Here is a 25423-nt window from a genome sequence, read left to right as displayed (position 1 = left end):
CAGATTGCAACCAAAAAATAAATTAATTCTAGACACCTAAAGCCAAGTCCCTTTTGGATTGTGATAAATGAATCATTGTGGATTTTGAAGATATTAGTTCACAGAACGCCAGCTCTACATCTTGCATAAATTACCCCCAGGGGTCAACCAGATATTGAGGCAAATGTCTGACTGCTTCTGCTCTCCACTACTTACTGTCCGCCAGCTTGGCACAATGCCAGTGACATTTTTAATATGATACTATAGGCCAATGCACAAGGCCCTCTGAACTACTCTCTGCATTTCCGTCAATCTCTCTTGTTTTTCTCTCTTTTTTTGTCTGTGTCCCTTTCTCTCCCCTTCATTTCCCCCCAATGTCAGCCTTTTTCTATCACTTCTCCCCTGATGTCTCTTTGTCTTAATCTCATTGTCTGGCTGTCTCTCCATCCATGTCCACTTCTCCATCTGTCCCTCCTCTGTCTCTCACTCCCTCTATTGCTCAGCCCCTTTCCTCCCTCCTCGGCCTTTACTATGCATCTTTCCTACCTTTTTATCTCCTCATCTCCCAGCTGCACTTCTGATTTAAAGATTGTTTTAGCTGTCCCTTTCCCTCGAGAGGGAGGGGACAAGAATTCACTGGAGCCTGAATGCGTTTCGATGCTGTCTGTCTGTGATCTAAAGCCCTGTCTACTGTTAAAGCTCATCTATCTGTTATCCATAACATTTTACAGTCTCTGGAAAACAGTCACTATGGATATTCAGCTTAATATCCATCTCAAATCACCATCAAAGTTTGTCCTGTCTATGTGTCATTATGTCTGTCTTGAATTATTAAGAAAGGCATGCATGTGCATTTACAGGACAGGAACGTGAGGATGTTGGCATCTAGGGTGTTAGTGTATGTGCCAGAGTAATGTGTTTGCACCTCGATGAATGTGTGTGCTTATGTAAGCACATGTACTAATTGAGAAATTACCACCGCACCTATAACGCGTTTGTCTCCTACTAGAATCACTATTTCAGATTTTCCAGGCAATTAGGTGATTGAGAGAGCAAATCAGTTTACTAATTAGACATGATTTGGAGCAGAAGAAAAACACATGAAACAAACTCCTCTTTCTTCTTCTCTTCTCTTTCTTCAGGGATATATTTTGTGATACATACTGAAGTTCAGGGAAGGATACAGCAAGGAGAAAATGAATTTACCCTACAGTCCACTACAGAAATGCCATTTTTCCTCCCAGCAATCCCTAATGATTGTACAAGGAGTGATATTTTGTCATAATGTATCAATAAAATTATTCTACAACTGCTCCTTATATTGTTAAATGTACTTAGTAAAAGTTATGTTATCATTAAAGTCCTCCGACTATAATTGCAAATTACTCCATCTTCTTCTTGTTTTCAGATTGAATTAAGTGTCATTACCACAAATGTACTGCTATGGGACTTGACAATATACAAACTGCACTTAATTTACTGATGAGTCATCAATAATATGATGGAGATTTGTGTACCACTGCACCAGATCTGCTCATTAGTGTCTCTTAATGAAAGCTGTTATGCTGTATAGAGTATGGTTCTTTACTGGTTTTGGTCATAGCTTCTTTAAAAGAAAAACAATGCTTTCTCCCATCCCCTGATGTGAGGCGCACACATGATGGGAAGCTGTGACACAAGCCAGTGATTTCTATTTGCTCATTTCAAACTGTTCCACCTGAGTACTAATCAGGCAAAAAGTCAAAAATCTACAAATATGCATCAGGTGAAAAGCACAACAGCAATTGTTTCATGAATAAATATTTTTATTCACATAATATGGGAGGAATATATTTTTCAAAGTCCTTTAATCACCTTGAGGCCTTCAGAAGTCATCTTGCAGCCACCATGGGGGCTCCCAACCCTCAGATTGTGAATCACTGATATGGAAAATAGAAAATCCATTACTATTTTACACCTCTGACCTTCACCTCCTCTCTTTTCTTCCTTGTAATGCAGCGGTACAGTGTGGGAACCCAGGTACACCTGCTCATGGCCGTATTTCCCGCGTGGATGGCACAACCTTCTCCCACTCCATTGTGTATTCTTGTATGGAAGGCTATTTCCTAACTGGCTCGCCCACACGCCAGTGTCTGGCCAATGGCACATGGTCTGGCACGACTCCAAACTGCACAAGTGAGTATTATATGCATCGAAACATAAAGGGAGATTGGTGTCATGTTTCTTGGTCTTGTGGAATACACTAAAAAGCCCACTCTGTTGCACAATGTTCATGTTATGAAAGGAAAAGAAGAGCAATGCATTGTCTACTCACTGTGAAAGAAAATTCAGCCACACTCCTAAATATACCAGTGCTATGAACAGTGCAATTCAATGTTTCTTGGTTGAGCTTAATCACACATCTACATAGGCATTCACAGAATTTGTTATTGTCACTTTCAGAAATAGAACAGGAAAATAAGTGAAAATAGGATTAGGGAGATTTGTCACTCCCATGGGTATTGTGGGTACACCCACAATGAATTAAGTGGCATCCTGGTTGTGAGCATCTGCTGACCAAGTACGCGTCCAGGCGTGTCACTCACACAGTATAGTTGACTGAATCAGTTATTGCTCTGTAGTCTGTGTGATGCTCCATGAACAATAAAATGGAACTGAAGATTATTACGCTCCCTATTTCTCCCAAAAGGAGGCGCTCCAAGTGATCAACAGTGGTGATAAATAATGGTATAAAATTTCAAACAGGACATAAATCTCTTTGAGCCTCCTCTCCCTGTGAAGCGTCAAAACTGTCAGGTGCTTTTTTATTGTCTGAATCTCAGCAAATGAGCCTTGCAGTAATTAAGAAGTATGGCAATCTATATTCAATTTGCACCAGGATGACTATCAAACAAAATTACACATTGTTCTTCTCTCTGAAAATCACCACATTCTCTCTTCCTCATTCTTTTTGCTTGTTATTGAATCACAAGAAAAGATAAATGGTATAGGCATAATTTTCAATTTTGGAATGAAATGAGTCTCTGGAGAGATAAACACAGGGAGGGAGAAGAAAAGAAAGATTGAAAATTGGATTGAATAATAATGATCATTCAGAAAAGAACAATAGCTTTCTTTCCTCTTTTCCCAAATTCTAGCTTGCTCATCACCAAACTTATTATAGTTATCCGTCTGTATGCCATCACTTCATATTATGTTTCAGTGGTCACTTCAGGAACATCAATACTTAATATGCCAAGATTGGCCCAGTGTGCCTTCATTAAGGAGGCAATCATTTTCATGGTTCATGGGTAATCGATCATGTAGGTTACCAGATCAAAGTCACACAACATTCTCAAGGGGAAAGAGAAAAGTTAATCTTTTATTTTTTTATTTTTTAATCTCTTGGTGACTGATAAATGAAACTTATAGTGCATGTGGAGGAATTAGCAAATTAGCTGAAGTGCACTGGGAAAGAGACTTGCTCAGTGAACTGTAAATTAAAGCCATAAAGCAGTTTATAAATTAAACAGTAAACACTGATTATTCAGGGAGACTATTTGCTTTGTAACATGCCCTGATCTTGTTGATATATCTCTACTGTGTTTAATATTCTCCTCTGTCTTGCTTCTATTCCTTTTCTCCCTCCCCTAGCTTAAACACCAACACTGATACTTTCCTAGTGACATGGGGTAAAGGAGTGTAGGGAGGGTTGGATTAAATATACTTCAGGGCACACATGTCAATCAGTGTATTTAGAAGCCACATTACAGTTTTTTTATGGAAACCTAATTTTTTAAAATGTCATGCAAATAAGCAATCCAGCATCATTAAGCATAACAGTGAGTTCTTGGGTCCAATATAAGTAAATCCAATGACTAACTAACTGAAAATGAAATATATAATACCAAATAAGTCACTTTGCATACACAGGAAAAATTGTGTAATCTCTCACTCCAGACCTGTCCTCTAGTTCTGCCAACTGTGGTCTAAAAGCTATTACATCAAAAACAAAACACTTCAGAATGTAGGTCCAAATATCACCAACACAGCTAAAATATGTAAACATGGTACTGTCAGACCTGTTCCATGTAAATTCAGGTTTGAGAGTAAAAAGGTTATGGTAGTGCATATTAAGTCATTCTCTGATTTTCTGCCCTTGATTGTTTTTCTCCCAGTAACCTGGTTTCCTGGGAGAAAGTAATGTATTGAATGAAAAAAGCTGCATTGTGAAGTTAAGTTGTTTTAGTCAACAGCCTCCAGCCTTTATGCATTGTGCTGTCAGCACAGTGCACTCCTACAGATAGGCACATGTAAACAATTACATTCATGCACACGCACTCTTTTTCTCTTGGTCCCTCTCTCTAACTTTTTCTGCCACTTTCTTCCACTTTTTCATATCCTCTTGAGATGTCCTAGTTGATACCAATTGAAATTTTCATCACTTGTCTTTTATTCATGCCAGCTGCTTTGGAGAGACATGTCATGCTTAATTCAGGATGGTGTGTTTCAGTGTAATTTTAATGGCTAAATGTACAGAAGACCTACAATGTGCCATACACAAGCATTCTTATACAGGGACCCAAAAATGCTGATACCCATAAACTGCACATACACTCAGCTACAAAGAAAGCAGTTCAGTTGCATTTTTCCATTTATCATCATAATTTAAGATGCCCTAATTTAAACAGGCAAATACTATAGTCAGTTTTTCAAAATCTCTTTTTTCTTGCTTCTTGGTCTCGCTATGAAATAGAAGTGTTATTTTTAGCGTAGAATGCCATTCAATGCCATTGCACCTTTATCTCCAAAATATAGTGTCTATAGCATTGTTCAAATTGTATCTAAGTCAGTCACAGTAGTTTTTAGATGGAAAGGAATATTTGATTTTAATTTGAATCCCATGCAGATATTTTCCAATACCTGTCTTAATTTAACCAATTGATAGTCTCACACATATAGACTTCATCCAATATTTAAATGTGGTAACCATGTATTGTGAATTGGTTGAACATGATGTTAAATGTCAGACCAGTCAGAGCATTATGGGTAGCATTTAAATGATAGTCATTTTTCGCCACTACTCCATATGGTATACCAACTAGTTAAGAAAAAAAGAAGAAAAGAAGATATTTTACTCACACATGTTAAACTCATGGTAGATCTAGAGGAGAAATCAGAGAATCTGTAACCATGGTACATCCCCTTTGCACCATGGATATCTATATCAAAGTATGAGCCAATCATAGATAACAAAATAAGAAAATTTAGACCCACAAGTCTGTAGATCACAAGGTCAATAGGTTTATTCCTTTGGAGACCATGAATGTCTGTGCTAGACTGCTCAGCAATCCATCTAAAAGTTATTGAGATGTTTCATTCTGGACCAACCGACAGACAGACTTACACTGCCATCCTCATAACCATGCCCCTAGCATCACTGTAAATGGAGTTCTATCTGTCACTGTGCATCAAACATCAGATACATCAGTGTCAACTGAACTACAATTTAATCATCTGACACAGATTATAGGATACAGGGTTCAGGAACCTGTGAGGAGGACATAGTGCAGAGTTCCTTCAAGTATACAGAAGTCACATGCAACAAATAATCATACAGTACATGTTTAACTTCTGTCATCTTTCAGACAAACATCAGGGCTGCACAGTTAACATAGAATTTCACCTGATTTTGTGTTTTCTTACTGGTCAGTGTTATAGTTTCATGTTGGTTTTGAAATAGATCTATCCACTGCAGGATTAGATTTATTATTGCAACATATAAAATGTATTAGCAAAGTGAAGACCATACTTCTTCTTTGTGTTTAGAACTAACTGCTCTCATGCATATCCTGTCAGGATACAAAGTTAGTCTCATCCAATGATGATAAATATGTCCAAGTGTTGAAGTCCTTGGCAGCAACTGAAAATAAACAAACAAGAATTAATTCAAGGTGGGAGGCGTTAGCAGGGACAGCCATATGCATCAAACTGGCTTCTGAAATTAAGGTGAACAAGTCAGGAAAGACTTGTATTAAGTAGGCACAAATTAGAGCTGTAAGATGAAACAAGGGCTATGAAAAAGCAATCAGATAGAGGCTGGCAACCCACAATTCCACCAGAGATAGCATAGGTCAAGACCTGACAATGTAGTTGGCCAATACTCAGCCATCTGTTTGCTTTGTAAAACTTGTGCCATAAGAAGGAGCCAAGATTAGGCGTATGAAAGGAAGAGATTAAAGGAATGAACAAAATTTATTAGTGGAAGGGGTCTTCGCAACATTATTGCTATTTTAATTGGGCCCTCTCCTTGAATAAGATAAAAAGTAATCCACCCTCCCGCTGTATCACAAAATAATAAGACCTCAATAGCGAATTTTTTGAAAGGGAATATATAAGCAGAACATAGATAATACTGCTATTTTTACATAGACAATGAGGGCCTCCCTCACACTTAAGTTGGGGGCATACCACAACAGGTGCTGTATGATGATGCTTTGTAGGCTTGATATATCATTGTGTCATTATTATAGAGCCCAGCTGGCTTTATGTGCAGGCAGGTATTTATGTTGAATAGTGAGCCTGCTGCAATGAAGCACACAGCCATTATTTATGCACTCTGAGCCACTGTGTTTATATCGTCGCTGTCAGGTGAAAACCATGTATATTTGATTTTCAGATCAATTGAATGAATAAACGCTCCTTTGAGAGTTAATAAAGTTCTGCGAATAAAAACAAATTGCACTGTCACAGAACTTAATCCAAGGATGATGTTCTTGAAACTTGTTTTTTAATTGGAAAGCATTACTGTGTGGATCACTGTAATTGTGTGTTGTTACAATGGAGATGTAAGGTCTAGCTCATCATTTTGTTACCAAGCTCAGTTTGTTTAATATTAAATCATGGCTGTAATCCACACTGCATATGAATACATAGTCATTATCAGAGGTTTTTCCTGTAAGAGTATTCGCATGTTTCAACACCATACAGATGTTGTCAAATTTGCAGTCTCTCAAGTCTTAAGAGCTATTTAATGACTTCAAAAATACACAAAAGCAACACCCAGGGAGGAGCAGTACTCTACAGTATATGTGGAAATGTTCACATCTGTGATTGAACGAAACACAACTTTTCTGAATCATTTCAGTAAAAGATAACAGGGAAACAACTAATAATACTACAACTGTACAACAATGGTATGTTTTTATTGAAAACTGGATGGGAACAGGTAGATGCTTTGAGTCAGCGAATCATAACATAAAACATGAACTGGTAAGGTTTGGAGAGCCTGCGTGTGGCTATATCGTTTGTATTGATAGTGAGACACTGAGTTGTTAAAACAAATACAGTACCAGTCAAAAGTATGGACACACTTTCTCATTCAAAAGAATGGGGAGGTGTTTCCAAACTTTTGAATCAGTCATCATATGCTCTGATTTAATCATACTTCACACTCTACCTCCCTTTTTTCTTATAGTAAATTAATAATGTTTATGTATATGTAAGTGTATGCCCTCATGGCACAAGTGAACGGGTAGCCATATACCAACAATATATAGGAAAGAAATAAGTAAGAAAGAAAAATTAAAGGGAAGGTTAAAACAGAATAAAAGCATTGATGAAAAATCATATCCTGTTGTATGCTATCAAATAAATTATGACCTCCTGAAACAAAATGAAAATGAAATAGACGTGATGAGTGGCACTCACTGTAATACCCATGTCACATGTCATCCATGCATGTACTTTAAAAGGTAACTACACACACACACTTATATATATATATACTCATGTATCACCCAGATTCCCTATTTCTTCAGTTAATATTGATCCAGAGTAATGGTCCATGTACATTATGCTTGCATATCTCTGTAACGTGGACTTTAATGTTCTGTCTCATGAATTACGTACCTGCTATGCATGCACCTAAACTGCCCCACATGTGTATATAATATAAGTTTTATATAAGGGAATCCACTGCTATTCATACATCCTGTTTTTATTATCGATTATCTCACATATTGTACATATTTACACTTGCATACACTTAATTTTGCATGTAATTATAACCTTTATTGTTAACATGGTTGCAATATTTAATACATGTTCTCCATCTGTTATCAGCTATATGTCTTTGTGATTGTAAATGACATCCTTTCCACAATATACATTTTATTGATCAGATCTCTTCATGTCCTTATTTGTGGCCTGTATGTTTGACACCAGTTGCATGTGATTGCTCTCAGTGCAGTACATCTAAAGATTCTTGCTAACTATTTGTCATACAAGAAGGCCATATTTGGTGTCTGGTTGGAAATTTACTTTCAATATCACCTGGACTACATTATGTATTGCTTCCATAATTGACTTTAATGCTGGGCAAAATCATAATATATGAGAAAGGTTAGCAGTTTAGTCCCCACAGTTCCACAAGCACTTTGGAGAACTATTGTCATTTTATTTTGCCTGTGAATATTGTATCTTCCACAAATATTCCCACCAAAAAAGTCAATTGATTTGTGGGTGTTGATTTTTATTCCCTTCCATTCATCTTGTGATATATCAATTTCTAATTCCATTTTTATTTTCATCATTTCTTTTTGTATTAGTAAGATTTCTTTTTTTAAAGGATATTTTATGGTTTATTTTATTCATACTTTGGTCTTTCAAATAATCTTAACTAGGGGATGTAAACACATACTAGTGTTATTCTGCATCTGACAACTTCCTATCTTCTTACCTGAAGATAGCAGAGTAAAATGTGACTGTGGTAAATCATATTTTCTGGAGAGATTATCGAAAGAAACAACTCCGTCATCATTGATAAACTGTCCAGCCCAAGGATGATAAGATTCACATCATACTGGACTATATACAAGCAGTGATGAAGCAACGTTTGGCCTTCATCTAGGTGAGGTGAAACCTGCAAGGCTGTGATGGGGTGCCTGTAGTACCCAGCAGAGCTTTGGATAACCATGAACAGCACCAGTAAATGCTTCTAAGACCTCGAGGCAGCAGAGGAATTGTAGCTGGAAGGACAGGCTACTTTTTTTTTTCTCCTCTCTCTCTTCGATGCTAGCTCTTCAGTCTACATTTGTCCAGCCAGACTTTGGGACAGTATGCCTTATCTCTTCTTATACCTTATCTCTTTCTCACTAACCCCACCTGCCTATAAGCTGACATCTTTATCCTTGGGGGAAGTATATATGGGCCAATATATTAACCACATATGCATGGGTGAGGTCCACTTTTATTTCCCTACTTTCAGGGAGATTTTCTTAATAGCTTTGGTGTCCCGTATAGGTAATGACACCATATTCTCCTTGAGGTACCAATTACTCTTATTTACATCGTCATCATTGGTTTGACGCAGTTGTCCGTTATTGTTACTACTGGTCACAAAAAATGGAAAAAAAGACTATTGCTGGTGGAGAGTTGTTAGGTGTTTTAACTACACACAGCAGTTCAAGATGAGGTTCAGACTCATTAGTAGGTGTTCTAGTAAGCTAGTTTGTTATAATGATGTTAGACCTTCAAGTTGTTTCTCAGTTGTGGAGAGGCATCCAAGTAGGGTTCTACCATATTTTCATCTCCAAGGTCAGATGTTACATAGCTAATTGCCATACATTATGACATATGGCAGAAATAGATAACCAACCAAAAACTTGCTGGAATGTTCAAGGAGCTAACCATCCTGTAAATTGCAATGAATCTTAAGAAACTGAAGCAGTATATTTACAAGAGACACACTAGTAGAATAGTAGTGACAATACAAGGCTTAGAAAAGGTAAGCATGCAAGTACTTCATTCTAGTTTTAATGTGCAAGGTCTAGCCTCTGCCATACTTATACATAGGAATGTCCAATTAATCAAATCTAAGGTAATATCTGATATAAAAGGGCGTAGGTAGTTATTGCGTAGGTGAAATTGTTCAATGTACCTGTTATTCTAGCTGAAGTATATGCCCCAATTTGGGATAATGTTGCTTTCTGTAGGGAGCTCTTCTCTTGACTCCCTGAGCTAAATCATTTTTAAATCATTAATCCTGGGCACAGACTTTAACTGCATGTTACACGCCACTCTGGACAGCTCAGGACCCACCAGTAAAACCATGGCTAATTCAACATCACATCTCTTCTTCAGGCCTATGGTATAGTAGATCCCTGGAGATAACAAACCCTAAGTCCAGACAGTACACATTTTTTCTCCCCTGCACACCAATCCTACTTGAGGATAGAAATCTTCCCTCTGAATTAAAGGCTCCTGCCTAGAAATTGTAATTTCAGTCCATAGTGCAGTAGTATTGTCACTTTTTCCTCCCAGATAATGAATTTTCTAGGCATATGTGGAGGATGAATCCCCTCATGCTATCTAATGACAAGCTTGTTTCATTTTTATCCAATCAAATAAATTACTTCTTAGAAACTAATGACACACCAGATACCAGTAAGGATAATTGATGGAAAGCCATGACAGCTTACCTTAGAGGGCAAATTATTTTATATACAGCAAACATGAACAGAGGGAAGGCACAGCACTTCCAAGAACTATCTACCTTAATTAGCAAATGGATTGAAAATAGGAAACAACACTCTCAGCAAACCTGTATAAGGAAAGTGTGAGCACAATTGTATATCTCAGATTTATGATGTACCGCTGTCAGTGGCCGCACCTTTCTTGTATTTTTTCTAATCAAGATGGGAAGATGACTGAGGGGATCTTAGATGAACCATGGAAATTGTCCGTTGCAATGATCCACATATATTTATATGTGTCAAGCATAGTCTTTAAAATATTTCACATACTTCATCTGTCCAAGAGTAGGCTTTCCCAACATTATCCAGAATTTGACCCAACCTGTCAACAGTGCAACCATGACCCAACAACTACTTTTCACTCTTTTTGGGCTTGCCCAAGTATGAGACAATTTTGAGCCAAGGTCTTTAAAACATTCTCGTCCATATGTAATAAGGCCATAGATCCAAGCCAAGTTTGGTTTCTTGGCATTGCTCATAGAAATCTGAATATTTCTCAAGCCCAGGCTCATGCTATTTCCTTCTCATCGATTTTAGATTTTTATGTCTTCTTTTGTACAAATGGAAGTCTTGAATACTTGATAAACTGTCCAAAAAAATCAGGCCTTTCTACTTTTAGAGATAAATTGTTTTGTTGGATGTAAATTCTAGGTCGTGTTCTATGTCCCTGACAGCGAACAGGTCCTGATCAAGTTTTAATATACATATTTTTCTCCAGGTTTTTAAAGGATTATTTACCCAGGTAGTCTGTGTCTTTTTGTAAAAAGTTTTTTGTTCCTAAAGTAATAGTTGTAGGTTGGTTTTCTATTGGATTTCTCTATTGATCTCAAACTGACAGGTGGATTTTCTTACATCCAAGTTCTAAGAGACTGTACCTGTGCTGCCAGATAAGTTTTTTAAGATCAGGAAAGGCAAGTTCACCTTTTTCTTTGGAAAAGTTTGATCCTAACTTTTTTACTGTACCACAGAAATCTTTTAAACATGATATCCATTGTATAACACTGTCCATTACTAAGGAAGAAAAACGAGGGAGCACATTCATTATAAATTAAATTTTAATAAAAGTTCTAGCTTCTTGGGAGTAATAATGTTAAGCTATTTAATTTCCTCGCGGTCTCATTTCCAGTTAAACATTGTTTTTACTGTTTGCGAAACTGAGTCACCTTTGTTTGTTTGTAACTTGACATAGTGCTATTAATGCTCATTGTGCTCATAACACAGGAAGAGATCTCTCCAAATTGCTGATAAACAGAATAGTTTCATCGGCATATAGTACCAATATATGTTCCCGATCGTCTGTTCTCACCCTCTCTATCTCTCTTGATCTGCTGTTACTCACTTCTTTCTTCAACATCCAAGTCTTCTGCATGTAAAGGTATTAATTGAAAATGACATTAGACATACGGTAGTTGATCAACCACTCTATATTGCTATATTGATGTTTTTTTCCTCTTTACAATATAATATAATATATTTCATGTGGCGGTTCATTATTCTTTTATCAACACCCAGTACCACTATTGAGGATGATATCTGATGAAAGTTCTTTATGTTTGATTATTAATGACAGTGATCACCTGTGGCGACCCTGGAATTCCAGCAAATGGACTTAGATTTGGCGATGACATTACAGTGGGACAGAATGTGACATTCACGTGCCAGCCGGGGTATGTGATGATAGGAGGGGACAATGCTGTCACAAGGACGTGCACCAACAATGGCACATGGAGTGGCACCATGCCAGCATGCCAAGGTAAGTGCCACCTATAAATGCACACACTCCCATACGCTGCATCATACACAAGCTGCATACACACTCAACCTTGATAAACATCAGACCATGCTGTAACAACCTTGGCATGCTAGCACACTGTCACATACAATATAAAGTACATGCTTACACCCTGAGATCTAATGATATTAGCAAGCAAGGTGACACAGAACTTCCTATGTGGTCAGATAGTGTCATAATGTTCACCTCAGTGTACTGATAACAGAAGTGCCAAAAGTACATAAGGCTGAATGTCTGCCAGACAGACACACACACACACACACACACACACACACACACACACACACACACACACACACACACACACACATTTGCATAAGCAGGTGTATACTTATGTATATGCTTACACAAGTATGCACACACCCACATACACACTACAAGCAATTTTGATTCTGTGTATTGAAATTATTTCAAGTGCATCCTACATTGCAAAAGTAGTACCATATTTTAACAAGTTTCTAGAAAAGAGACAGCTGTGTTTCAGGCAAACAAGGAACATATAATAAACTTTTAAACCCCTTGATCTAGGACAAATTCATAAGCACCTGTATCTAGAGTTCCACCTGTGTTGGCACAGAGCCAAGGCTGAAAGTTTCTCTGACACCTGATGATGGATGGTTAACAAGTGCTCTTCAACACAACAAGGATCCCTCTAATTGCACTCCCAACAGTTAATCATTGGCTTCCTCTCTCTAAAGGTTTGTGTGCATTCTATGGGCTCGATTGTCATCAAAGTGAAAAAACTCAACAAGAGGACTTGCTTGTTGTTTGCCCATCAGCGCTACATCACTCCATGATTTATGACGCTTGAGTGGAGGCATAGATTAGCATGTGTGCTGTTGACACCCAAAAGTAAGCATTGCAGAGAAGATTAATTTGTGCAGCGAACATTTCAAAAGTACACTAGGAAAGGGAAGAGCCCACAAGGCAAATGGTGGCTTATTGTTGCTAAGGAACTGTTCCCAGGCTGCTGTCTCAGTTACAGAGAAGAGAGCTGGTGTAGTATTTGCCTCTTGAGAAATGGGAAAGGACAAATGAAATGTGAAAGAAAGAGAGGCAGAGTGTGAGAGACGGACATGCACACAAACAAACACAACAGGTAGAAGATATAGACAGACAAGTTAAAGAAAGCCAGAGACAATTTCTGAGAGAGGAAATGAGTATCATGGAATGGAAAAACATAGAGCCTTTTAAATTCCTCTTGTGTAATGGCTGTTATCTATAGATATAGATATAGATATAGATATAGATATAGATATAGATATAGACATAGTTATATAGATATACATATATATGTGACATGTTGTTATGGACACAGAAAGTAGTCTGTGTCACTGCAATTCCTTAGTTCAGCTTCTTACAAGGAGTTGTGGTTTTAGCCACACTCTTCTTGCCCTCTTCATGCTCCCTGTATGACCTGGCCTACAAGCTTACAACATTCAAACTGACAGTAATTTGTAATATTTAATGGGTGCGTTTCATTATTTACGTGCCCTGTTCCGTCGTATGTCGAAGCTGTTGGATGAATCGATGGTCACACAACTGTTACCCATGGCAGTTTTAATGGAGAGAGAGAGGGAGAGACAGGGAGCGGGGGGTTTATGTGTGCATGCATGTGTTTACAAAAGTGTGTGAAGCTCCTAACCTCCAAGCTTTAATCCTTGACAGCTACCGCAGCAGCTCAGGCACTCGGCCCCGATACTGCTCCACTTGATGGGGTGGGGGTGGCACAGAGAAGAGAGGAGTGAAACCCAAGAGCTTAGCCTTCCTCATCACACAGACACTCACACCACCATGCATGCATACAATCACAAGAGGGCATTCAATTTCACAACTGTCTCTGATGCATACATAGACACAGATACTTATACACCTTCATGTTGGCTCCCACCACCGCTGCCGCTACTTGAGTGCTGTCAGCTTGTACTGACCTGTATGCATTAGTCAGCAAGCCAGAGGGTGCCTCCTGCATCCTCTCACACTCTCCACTGCTCTCACTTTTCTAATAGCACTTAGTTGTCTCGTGGGGTAAATAAATAAAAGAAAGGCAAGACGGAGGAATTTGATTACTAAGCAGGCATTTTATATTAATTTTGCCATCTCTCAGTATGGATGGGGTGTTAAGAAGGAATACAGATATTTTCTGCTTTATTGTTTCGTTGTCACTGCTCTCTTCCTCTCCCTTGATCTCTTTTTAAGTCTATCTAGGACAAGCTCGCTGGTAATCACAGCTTTTTTATCTTCTTTCTCACTGACTTTGACGCAGCAAGAGGTCTTAAAAAAGGACTGAGAAATATGTATTTTCTTTTCTTGAATCTGAGACTCAAAACAGTGCCTCTTCAAATATGATCGGTTGCCTTTTTCTTTTGCATGATTGGGTTTAAGTTAAAGGTGCAGCGGTTCAGGCGGGGCAAGCTGTTTGAAATTGTCATGTCATCTGTTATCTTGTCATAGGTTTGGATGATGTGCCGCAGGGATATGAGCAGATATTCCAGGAAGGGAGGGGTGAAGAAGGAGAAGGAAGCGAGAGAAGGAAGGGGGTGAAAATTTTAGACTGGAGACAAAGAGGTTTTGCTTGTGCATAATTTTGCACTTACTGTGTGCGCATCAGTGCTAGTCACACCACTTTGGGGGTGACGCGCATTCACACACTGCTGATGACACATCCTAAGCCTCACCCAGCAAGGATTCAGTTTGAATCCCAGGTTTGGCGTGTTCAGCTAAGAGGCACTAATGCTGCTTAGAACTACTTAGGAAAATGGGGACACTCTCCGCTTCCCATTCAATTCTGCCTGCCACCCATGCCTTTTTTTTATTTTTTCCATTTCTGATTGAGTGCTTATGAGATAAGTAGGCCTACTCCTTAAATCAGCGTAATTTGCCTACTTGCACACATGCACCAACACATTCTCCCTCCATCTGTCTCCCCCCCTCCCTTTTTTTTTGGACTCTCAGTATGTCACAAACATACTGTGGGAAGACACACATTCACACCCAAAGCAACTTTCTACTTTACAGCATCCAGCTGGGCATTTTATTGAGGTAATTCAGAATGAAGTGCCTTTTTTCCAAGGGCTCCAGAGCAACAACGTGGAAATCCCAAGTTGAAGACACTCTTTACTAATTTATTAACATCAAAGAGAAACAATTTCAACTGAACTTGTTTCTCCTTGAGAACTTGAAAAACAAAATTACATTACCAAACAAAACATTAAAAACAGATTGCAACATCAGTGTGGTTTTGCTTTTGACTTTTATTCAAAATTCATCATGTCCTAAATAGCCATCCAAATATAGCATACTTCTAAAGCACATATACGGTATACTGCTGCAACGTGTCCATATGGAAATCTGTTTGGATCTGCTGCCAACCAAGAACAAAAGATGGTTCCACCTTCGAGAGAATGTTTGAATATCCTACAGTGGCATGCTCCACATTTACCGTTATTTCTTGTGTCAAATTGAAAAAAATCTTAACTAACCTTCAAGAGGCAAGAAAATTGTCCATCATTTGCCTGTCATATATAAACACTGTCATAATTGTAATTTGCAGCCTGCTCTTTTTCAGTTTTTAACCATGGCATGGTGTAAAAATGGATTTGAACAACTAGCAGAAATGCTGTGTTTTCCAAATTCAGTGAAAAGGGATGCCTACAATTTAACTTAGTTCATAGGAAATCAGCTAGCATTTGCTGTAACATTGTTAATTTTGCCAACTACTTTAGATTTAATTTTGAGCTGTAATGTCACATTTATTTGCCTTTATATATGTCATACCACTGAATAAGAAAGTGGTTCCAAACATTTGACTGGTACTGTATGTATATTAAACATGGTATATTATATGTATTATGTATATATATATGTCCAATCAAATCTATTTTTTTTAGAAACGTGCACATGAAATCACCTGTGTCACCTGCGGCCTGTATTCAAATCAGTATAATGACTTGTTGCAGGTTGTATATCACATTGTTTAGATGTAGTGACTTAACTCTGCTCTCAGCAGAAGAAAAGGTCACCATTAAGGAACATTGGTGAAAGTAAAAAATAAGGTCATATGCTTGAAGATTTGGGACCACTGATGCACTGTTCACAGTCCTGGCCTAGAGATGTCCATAGATCCTGCTTTCACATGGCTCAATCTGTATATTATTGCCATGTACTTGGTAAGTGAATGTGACTATGTTGTTGCACTGCCAAAAGACTAAACCTTAACTTGATTGCGGTGTTGACATGGCAGTTTAAGTGGATTTGTAAACTAAACATCTGATCTTGCCAGACAGTTGCGAGACTTCATAAAGCCTGATTTCAATTTGCAGGTCTTTGTTCAAGTGTTTCGGGATGCTTGAGCATACCTAAAAGAAAGCAAGACACGGGGAAATGATGGGCGTTGAGGGAGGATAGCAGCGGTATCAAACAACTGCTCTAATTTATTCACATCCCTTAAACCCTTATCCCACCTGCGTCCCCACGGGTTCATCTAAGTGTGTCAGAACAGACTGTGAGCATTATTATGCATTCATTTATACATTTGTTGAGCAGAAAGTTTATGGCTTACACAGACACAAGATGTCCTCTCATTTCACATAAAAAATATTCAGTATACTCCAAACAGACAGGGCAGAAAAAGTCCTGAAACACAGACTAAAAAAGCTAGTCTTCACAATAGTGGAGTCATTGTAATTATCTCCAAGCATTCCATTGTGTCTGCTCTCGGAGTTCCGTCTCATGCCTTGTTTTTGTTCCATTGTATAAAGATAGAAGAATGCACCAGTCAGATTTCAACACACCAAAAAAAAAAATGTAATTGATGTGTGTATTTTTGTCTCATCTCTCCTTTATGCTTCTGTTCAGAGCTTCAGTATCACATATTCTGAAGACCACGAAAATGTTGCCTTAAAGTTTCTTGCTTTAATTCATATTTTGAACCAGAGATGTATTATGCAATATACTTTTATCGTTTGGATGGGTCCTTCAAAGAGAGACATATATACAGCATCTGAAGTTCCACCTTCAACTCCAACTCCATCATCATCTTCTCTGTAGACCACACACTGTTGCAATTTGGGACACTACTGTAGACTACATGCTGAGTTGAAATACATGAATGATTTTAGAAGGTCCTTTTATAACTTCTAAATCTGATTTCTGCATAATCTGTCCCTTCTGAACCTGATCTTGACTAAAACTTGACTCAAATCATCTCATAAATTGAATGTCTGTGCCCTTACTTTACCCACAGTGGTGACATGTCCTACACCCACACCCATACCTAACGGCCTCCTGGAGGGCTCAGTCCTGGAGTGGGGCACCAGTGTGAGCTACAGCTGTCTGCCTGGCTATGAGCTGTCCTTCCCTGCTGTGCTCACCTGCACAGGGAACGGAACATGGAGTGGAGACCTGCCTCAGTGCTTGCGTGAGTCACTTATTCGTACATTTATAATAACTGTAATGATAATTATAGAGGTCTCTAGAGGAAAGCTCCTTGTCTTTAGACTGAAATGGTCTTGGTGACACTTCTGTTGCAGTCTAAAACATGGTTATTTCCACCGTGATTTAAATTGGATCTTTTCTCTCAGTGTTGGCTTAAAACTCACAAGCATACTTAAAATTTGCCATCTTGCTTCATTTCCTCGTACCCATCTTTTGATCATGAATTGATGTTGTATCATTTGGAAGTCAAAATTAAAAATTTACCTCACGCCGCATGTAAAGTCATCACTGCAAAATTACTGAGTTCCCACTCAGCATGAAATTTGTGCAATAATGAGAGGTATAATAAACTACTCAGGCAATGTCATTAGATTGTACACATTTCTTATACTGTTTTCTTTTTTTAAATAACAGGTAATATGTCAAGAAGGTTTCTTACCACATATATACCAGCAGTTTTCTATATATTGTACATTATTTACATTGGTCCTTAAATTGTCTTCTCAGAGGTAAGTCTCTTCTGCCACTTTACTGTTGGCCACCTTTAGAGGTTATCTCAACTTAATGAAATTAATGAAAGTCATGAATAAGTCATGGAATTCTAACATCAGGCCCAAGCAGAATCACAAAGGAAATAGAGTAAGACAGTCTAGCAAAGATGCAGAACAGTGATTATTAGTGTTGCTTCTGATTACAATGTCATGGTCTTTTTCATTATTGTAAGCACTTGAAGTAATCCTAAAACCGTTAGTGCCCTGAAAAATCAAGTACTGGAAAATCTTTAGCAAGAAAAGGATATTATATGTTACATTTCATCATTAGCAGAAGAACTGAACCTCCAATTTCCATTTTGGTTAAATTAGTAAATTGACCTCTAGCTCTAGAGCTACAATGTTGATGATGAAGATGATGATCTGAGTACAGCCACAAGTACCTGATGCTCTTTACTACATTAAGACCTTCTCACAATCATTTTTGCAAGTATAATAAAAACCCAGGCGATGCACGACAGTTCAAGTGTGTCTAAATGTCGTCAAATCATTCTTGCATCATGTCAGTCAGATGAAAATGATGTATCAAGAACAGCAAAGTAATTAGTAATGTGCTTTTTTCTTCTTAATAGTTAGTTTGGAATAAGTGGACTGTGCAACACTACAGATGCTGAAAGATATGTTTCTGTTTGTTTGTTTGTTTGTTTTGTTTTTTGTTTAGTTTTTTGACTGCTGTTGCACTAAAAGCATCTCCCCTTCAACATACGAATGCAGGCAGTCTTTTTATTTTGAATCATGTAGTGCATTTTGCATCACTATAATAAATTATTGCAGCATTCTTGTGCAGGGAGTCTCTGATATCAGATGTAGGTTTATTAGCTGTGTGTATTAACTGTGCAAACAATAACTACACTGTGTTGATTGCAGACTTTAGGTAAGAGTTTATGAAATGAATGGAAATAAAATGGCTTGCAGTATTTCAGTGTCACCTGTTGGATCAGAACAGAGACCCATGGGTCAATTTAAAACAAATTACATTTTTCTTTTAAGCTCTTTTAAAATTGATGCTTATGACAGGATTCAGTGCTTGTGGCCACAATCAGTCAGTCGAATACAGTCCCATTTGGCTATTTAATATGTGAGTTGTAGCTTACATACTGCTGGCCATGTGACCATGGAGCTAGAAGCATGGTACCCTGTGCAGCCATTTGCTCTTCTAAATGGCCACATTGCAGTCATATATTTTATTCATGAAAGTCAATGTGCAGACTGCAATCTGATTTATGTCCTGCTTAACCATAAAGGATTGTATCTGTGTGTCATAACCAGAAATCTGCTTTAGTACTGTTAAATGACCAACTGCTTATTTTTTATTGAGGTACACTGTTATCCCTGCGTTCTGGTCTTGAGTTGTTGTGATGGGTGAAACATGTCATCTGGTCATAAAAACGGATAACGTTCGAGTTGGTAAATGTACCATGTCTACTTGCTGTCTACTGTAATTATGATGAACAGTGTCATCCCTCAACACGCTACAATCATTTTTCCACATCAGAACCTTCAAAACAGCTTCCTGCAGCTTTGTGAGCACCTAACCTTTATGTTCCATGATGTAGCGTCAGAGCCTAATATGTCTCGGCAGAGAATTGTTTTGGATGTAGTAATTACATTTAATAGCTCCATTACTAATGACCTAGAAAGCTGGTTGTTATACTTGTGCAACATTGACACAAATTGAGAGCCATACAGTATAAATGATCATTCAGTGTGATCAATAACTGACCTCTGTTAAGAACGTGATTCTCCTAAACATGTTTTTACAGCTAACCTCCTGCTACAGTACTCTAAAGGGGAGGCGGGTCTGTGAGATTTACTAAGGCAAATAAATGAGATTGGAAAATGGGGACAATGGGGGAAGAAAGTGCTGATCATATATGGTGTAGAAAAGCTATTATCTAGGCATTAAAATGTCAGCACAACACTATCTACAGCAGTCTCAGGTGTTACCCCCCATAAATACTGAAGTCCTTATTAAGTAAACACAGGTCAGTCTTTAAACTCTTCACTCAAAGAGACTGAGGACAATCTCCCAGGTCTCATTGTTAAAACTGGGTGGAAACAAGTAGAGAGTTAGAAAAAAAACCTGCATTGCAGAACCAATCTAAAGTCTTTAGGGCAGCCCTTCATATTGGGATGGTGACATGCAGTTCAATACAGAGGAGAATGGGGGGAAAGCATCATTTCTGCTAAGGTGTGGCCTTGCAAGGGGTGTAGGTTTATTACGGGACTTTTTTACTGGCCTTCACACAACTATTGTACATTTACAAATCCCCAGACTTCTGTGGGTGGAGATTTTCAATTGTCTGGTATTGCCAGACTATTATTAAGAGGAAAATCCCCTTTACTTAGTGTCAGTACTTGCAATGTAAAGACAGTACTGACCACTACATACTTATTCTTTTATAAATACATACATTTTTCATGAAGCAGGGAGAATAGCACACAGGCTAGTAATGTTTCTGTAACTGCATGAATGAAACTATAAAGATATACTTAGCATTAGTCAATATATCACATTATCTTGTCGACTGAGGATATTTTTTCGTTTACTAACAAAATTATAAGCTTAGCGGAATGAGCTTCAGGATCATGCACGTCTAATGCAAATTCAGTCTGATAAGTTTATTCATTTTAGTTTGGTGTATATTGATTTTGAAGCCTCCATCTTGCTGTTTATTAGAGATATACTGTAGACGGTTTGCACTACTTAGAAATATAATTGAAATTCATACTCAGCACTTTGAGTTAAATTGCAGCTTGGTAGTAGTGCACATGATGCCTTGACTAAGTATAGCTTAACTTTTAAATTCATCTGCACTTCTGTATGCATGTGCAGCCAAACAGCCATGTTCCCTGTCACTATGGGAAACAGAAAGCAGGCAGCAAAATTCTGTGTCTGAGAATGCTAGTTCATGCGTCTGCAGGGATGAGACTGTGATCCCAACTTTGAATCTGGCCTCTGCATACTGATTACTTCAAAGCATTGATAATTCATCAAGGAAAGGAAGAGGCTGTAAGAGAGAGAGAGCGAGAGAGAAAGTTTCTGTAGTCTCTCTCTCTTTCTCGTTCTTGCTCATCCACCTACACACACACATACACACAGAGGCACATTAAATATGCTGAGCTTGGTTTGGCCCAGGGCCATTTCTCTTATATATCCATAAAACAGTACATTATTTCCCTGCGGCTTGAAGCTTATGACTGATGTGCTTGCCACCTGTTTGGCCTGTATTGTCAACCCTCCAAAAAAAATGCCATCTGAATACTAAGGATTACAATGCCACTTGAGGAGTGACAAGAATCATTTTCAGATCTAGCCAGACATTTGCATCTTTATTTGTTATCATATCAAACAAGGTCATTTATTGGGTACTGTGGGGGGTTGAAGCTCACAAGGCATCATTTTCAGAAGAGACCTACAGCATAGACAAACATATTTTCTAGGAGAAGATATGTCTCTGCATATAAGGATTTGTTTCTGAGATAACAGTATTTGCAGTAATGGCTTTATTCAGCCATTCCTGCATGGGCTGGATTCTAATCTCCTCTTTTTCTAGATATCTATTATGTGAGGGGTTGGCTGTGGGAAGCCCCTGTTGGTTCCTGACTTCTAGGAAGAGAGCTAGTGAGAACTTATCTCTGTCTCCAGACCTCCACACAGCGGCACATGTCAGGTCTGGAGAAGAAGCCTGCCTTATTATTGGTTTGATCCCGCAGTGCTCTGACTGCGTGACTGAATGCTCTGACTCCCGTTCTTGACTGTGCTCTCTAACACACTGAACATTTCTAAATCTCCTACAGCTAACAAGTAACATTCAGTGATCAGTATGGTTATAGTGGAGGAATGTATAGCAGTAAAGATAGAAAAATACATTAGCAGCCTGTAAAATGGCTGACTTCTCTCCCCATCAAAACCACTCAGGCTAAATTATTCCAGTCAATTTGATTAGATGTCTATAAGCAATAAATTGAAGGAGCAGCAGTGATAATCCAATGGGCTTCATCTTCTGAGGCTGTGGCTAGAGTCCCATTAAAATGGTGATATCACACAAGAAGCTTTGAGAGCAACAGTGGCAGCAGATGGCTCCAGTTGTGTTAACCTCAAGGCCCTGTCAAAGAAATTAATATTTCACTTGCTAATTATTTTGATCTAAAATTGAGTGCCATGACCTCACTCACTCCCTCTTTGCTGCCAAGATGAATATTCACATACCTACTGTAAGCACTCACCAGCAATGCTGATTATTGGAAATAAAAAATGATTAGACAGAGCAATGAGATGAGGACATCAATGCATCTGCCTACATGCAGTAAGAAACGGCAAAAGGAAATATGTGCAAAAAGCTCAATGTCAGTGCAATTTGAATAATTCCGTCCATGAAGACTTTCCAAATCATATGGAAAGACAATTTTTTTATCGTGAGATACTCATGACATAATAAAAAGCTCATCGAAAACAGCAATGCTCACAGCAGCAGTGGGAAGCATTGCAGACACTCCTCATCACACTCTGATCTTGTATGGGTACAGCAGCAGCCCACACAGCTTATTATTTCTGAATTAGATGCTGAATACTCTAGTGAATGCCGCATTCAGATGACTAGCTGCTGCAGTATTAAGAGGGTGAAAATGTGAATGTTAGAATTGTCAAAATGGGGCAGAGCAATAGGGCAAAAGCACTGAAATGAATCGGCGGTAAGATGCAACCCCACAGTGTTGCAGATGTTGCATGAATACACAGGAAAATGCAAAACATCTGTGTTGGATTTATTGGCCATCAGCATTTCACTTTATCATTTTTGTCTTTGCAGCCAAGTTCTGTGGAGATCCTGGTATGCCTGCCAAAGGACGGAGAGAAGGGCGCAGTTTCATCTTCAAGTCAGAGGTGACATTTAGCTGCAGTGCCCCCTATGTGCTAGTGGGATCAACAACACGTATGTGCCAGGAGGACGGCACCTGGGTTGGATCCCAACCTCGGTGTATAGGTAATGAATATTAGCTTGAACCCTCTACCTTTATTCTGCAGAAAAAACGTGTCTGTTTCAGGCTGTGGTGGAAAGCTCGTGTTTCTAAATGGTAAATTTAACTGTTTTGTGATTTGCCGTACAGTCATGCCATTTATCACAAATTATATTATCCCAGGATCTAAAGAATGTGTCTGAATATCAATTCAGTTTCATCAATGTTTAAAACTGTTAGCTGTCCAAGACTTTTACAAGCCAAAGAATTCATATTGAAAGAGACAAGATATGGCAAGGTAATTCTGCTCATGCTGCCACGCCACCCCAGCAATTGTCCTCTGGTACATTGTACACCAAAGAGAAATTGCTTTGTCATTATCGATGATTGCCCCTCTGTCACAGTCTCTCCTGCAATATCTCTGCTAATCCTCACAATGATTTGTTCTTATAGAGCCCATGAGGACAACCTGTGAAAATCCAGGGACACCTGAGCATGGCTTCATGAATTACACAACAGGCTTTAAGGTAAAATACACAGAAATTGCCATGGATACATTTTTTAACATACTGTGTTATGTACTTTACTTACTTACTTTATTTCAAACAGGATGGCAAACTCTAAGATGACTTGTAATGTTTGTATCATGTTCTGATTTCCATGAAGTGCATGTAATATTAGAGATACCTTTTGGTGCAATTTATTCCATTACAACACCAACACAAACTCTGCATCAAACTTAAGCTTCACAAAGATAGGATTAATTTGATTCCAATAGAATGTGCAGGTAAACACATGCCTCTGTGTATTTAAAAGGCATGTAACATAAAAAAGGATATATAGGGTACTAAGCTAGCATAATATATATCATTTCATATGGGCTATACCATAATATACTACATGCTACATAGTACAGTTTAATATGCTATGCTTCACTAAACTTAATTCAGCTCAGCAGAACAGCCAATCACCCAGCACTCGACATTTAAGCAGTCTGAGCAGCTTGTACCCGGGAGAGGTAGATGAGTGTGAACAAGAAGCACCAAATCAAAGCACCATTCAAAACTCACAGCTTTACTGTGTTACCGGTACTTAGCACTCTGTCAAATGGGCAGTTTCCAATGGATGTTCCAGGTAGTATCATCAGTTATTCCTTTGGATGATGTTATGTTAGTGCAAGGAGAAGACTGTGAAGATTGTACATATCCCCTCCCAGGTGGCTGCAGAGAAAAAAACCGAGTGGATTTCATCATCCACTCCTATCTGTATAAAGGCACGGTCCACATCTAGATCTAAGATAATGTGTACTGTAAAACAAGCAACGCTAAAGTGCATCATAGTCACCGAAATTGATATCATGACCATTGGTGTGTGCTCAGCAGCTCCCTTGAGATATTCCTAGCTGTTGTATTTCATTTTTATTTCCCCTCTGTTGCTTTTAGAGTGTCACTTACAAGTAAAGTGCAAACAATTTCTCCATAACATTCAGCTGAGTATCTGATATGAGATTTGTCCCAAATGAAAGCAGAAACAGCTTATTATTTGGATCACTGCTTGTAATGGCCGTAGTTTTGCATTTTTCTGCATAACTGAACAACTTCACCAATGACTTGACACCAGCGAATGACAAAAATCCTATGTCGACGCTGTCTTTAAACAGTCGACTGGGATGATGGCTGAAAATGAAAGTCATTTATTAAGATAACAGAAAACATTTTGGCTCTAGATTTTTTCTCTCCCTTTCTAACGTCTGTGTATCAGTTGAGAACACAAACATGGGCCATCGCCTCTAGGAATACTCTCCATCTGCCTCCACACACCACAGATAATCATTAAAAAAAAAAAAACTTTAGTGTGCAGTATTTTTTCCAAGCTCTTCAGATTTGATGCAGGGAGCCTATTGGCATTTGCATCAGTGTATTGACTCTCTCCACTTTGTGTGCTGTCTGTTTGTGGCCAGGTGGGCAGCAGAGTAGACTTCCAATGCCAACAGGGACATATACTGCAGGGCTCTACCACACGGCTCTGTTTGCCAGATCTGACCTGGACCGGCTTCCAGGCTACCTGTATCCGTGAGTTGTGGTTCTTCTTGGTTCCTCAGTATACAGTATCTATATTACTCAAAAGTGAAAGACGGGGCTCTTTTACTTTTCGCTACCCCTTCTGGCATCTTGTCACCATTTATCCGCATT

At 38.5% G+C, this 25423-nt stretch overlaps 1 protein-coding gene across 1 annotated transcript in view; it reads left to right on the top strand.

Moving 5' to 3' along the window:
• LOC128367032 (CUB and sushi domain-containing protein 3-like) overlaps positions 1 to 25423 on the top strand; it is a 213590-nt gene that overhangs the window by 176162 nt on the left and 12005 nt on the right. Inside the window, exons 58-63 of the mRNA XM_053327824.1 lie at positions 1978 to 2154; positions 12064 to 12246; positions 17531 to 17704; positions 23084 to 23257; positions 23685 to 23758; positions 25192 to 25303. Of these exons, the coding sequence (XP_053183799.1) occupies positions 1978 to 2154; positions 12064 to 12246; positions 17531 to 17704; positions 23084 to 23257; positions 23685 to 23758; positions 25192 to 25303 (894 nt within the window). The remainder of the gene's footprint in view (positions 1 to 1977; positions 2155 to 12063; positions 12247 to 17530; positions 17705 to 23083; positions 23258 to 23684; positions 23759 to 25191; positions 25304 to 25423) is intronic.

Source organism: Scomber japonicus, chromosome 10, assembly GCF_027409825.1.
Source record: "Scomber japonicus isolate fScoJap1 chromosome 10, fScoJap1.pri, whole genome shotgun sequence".
NCBI classification, from domain to species: Eukaryota; Metazoa; Chordata; class Actinopteri; order Scombriformes; family Scombridae; genus Scomber; species Scomber japonicus.
This window is presented reverse-complemented; position numbering and strand designations above follow the sequence as displayed.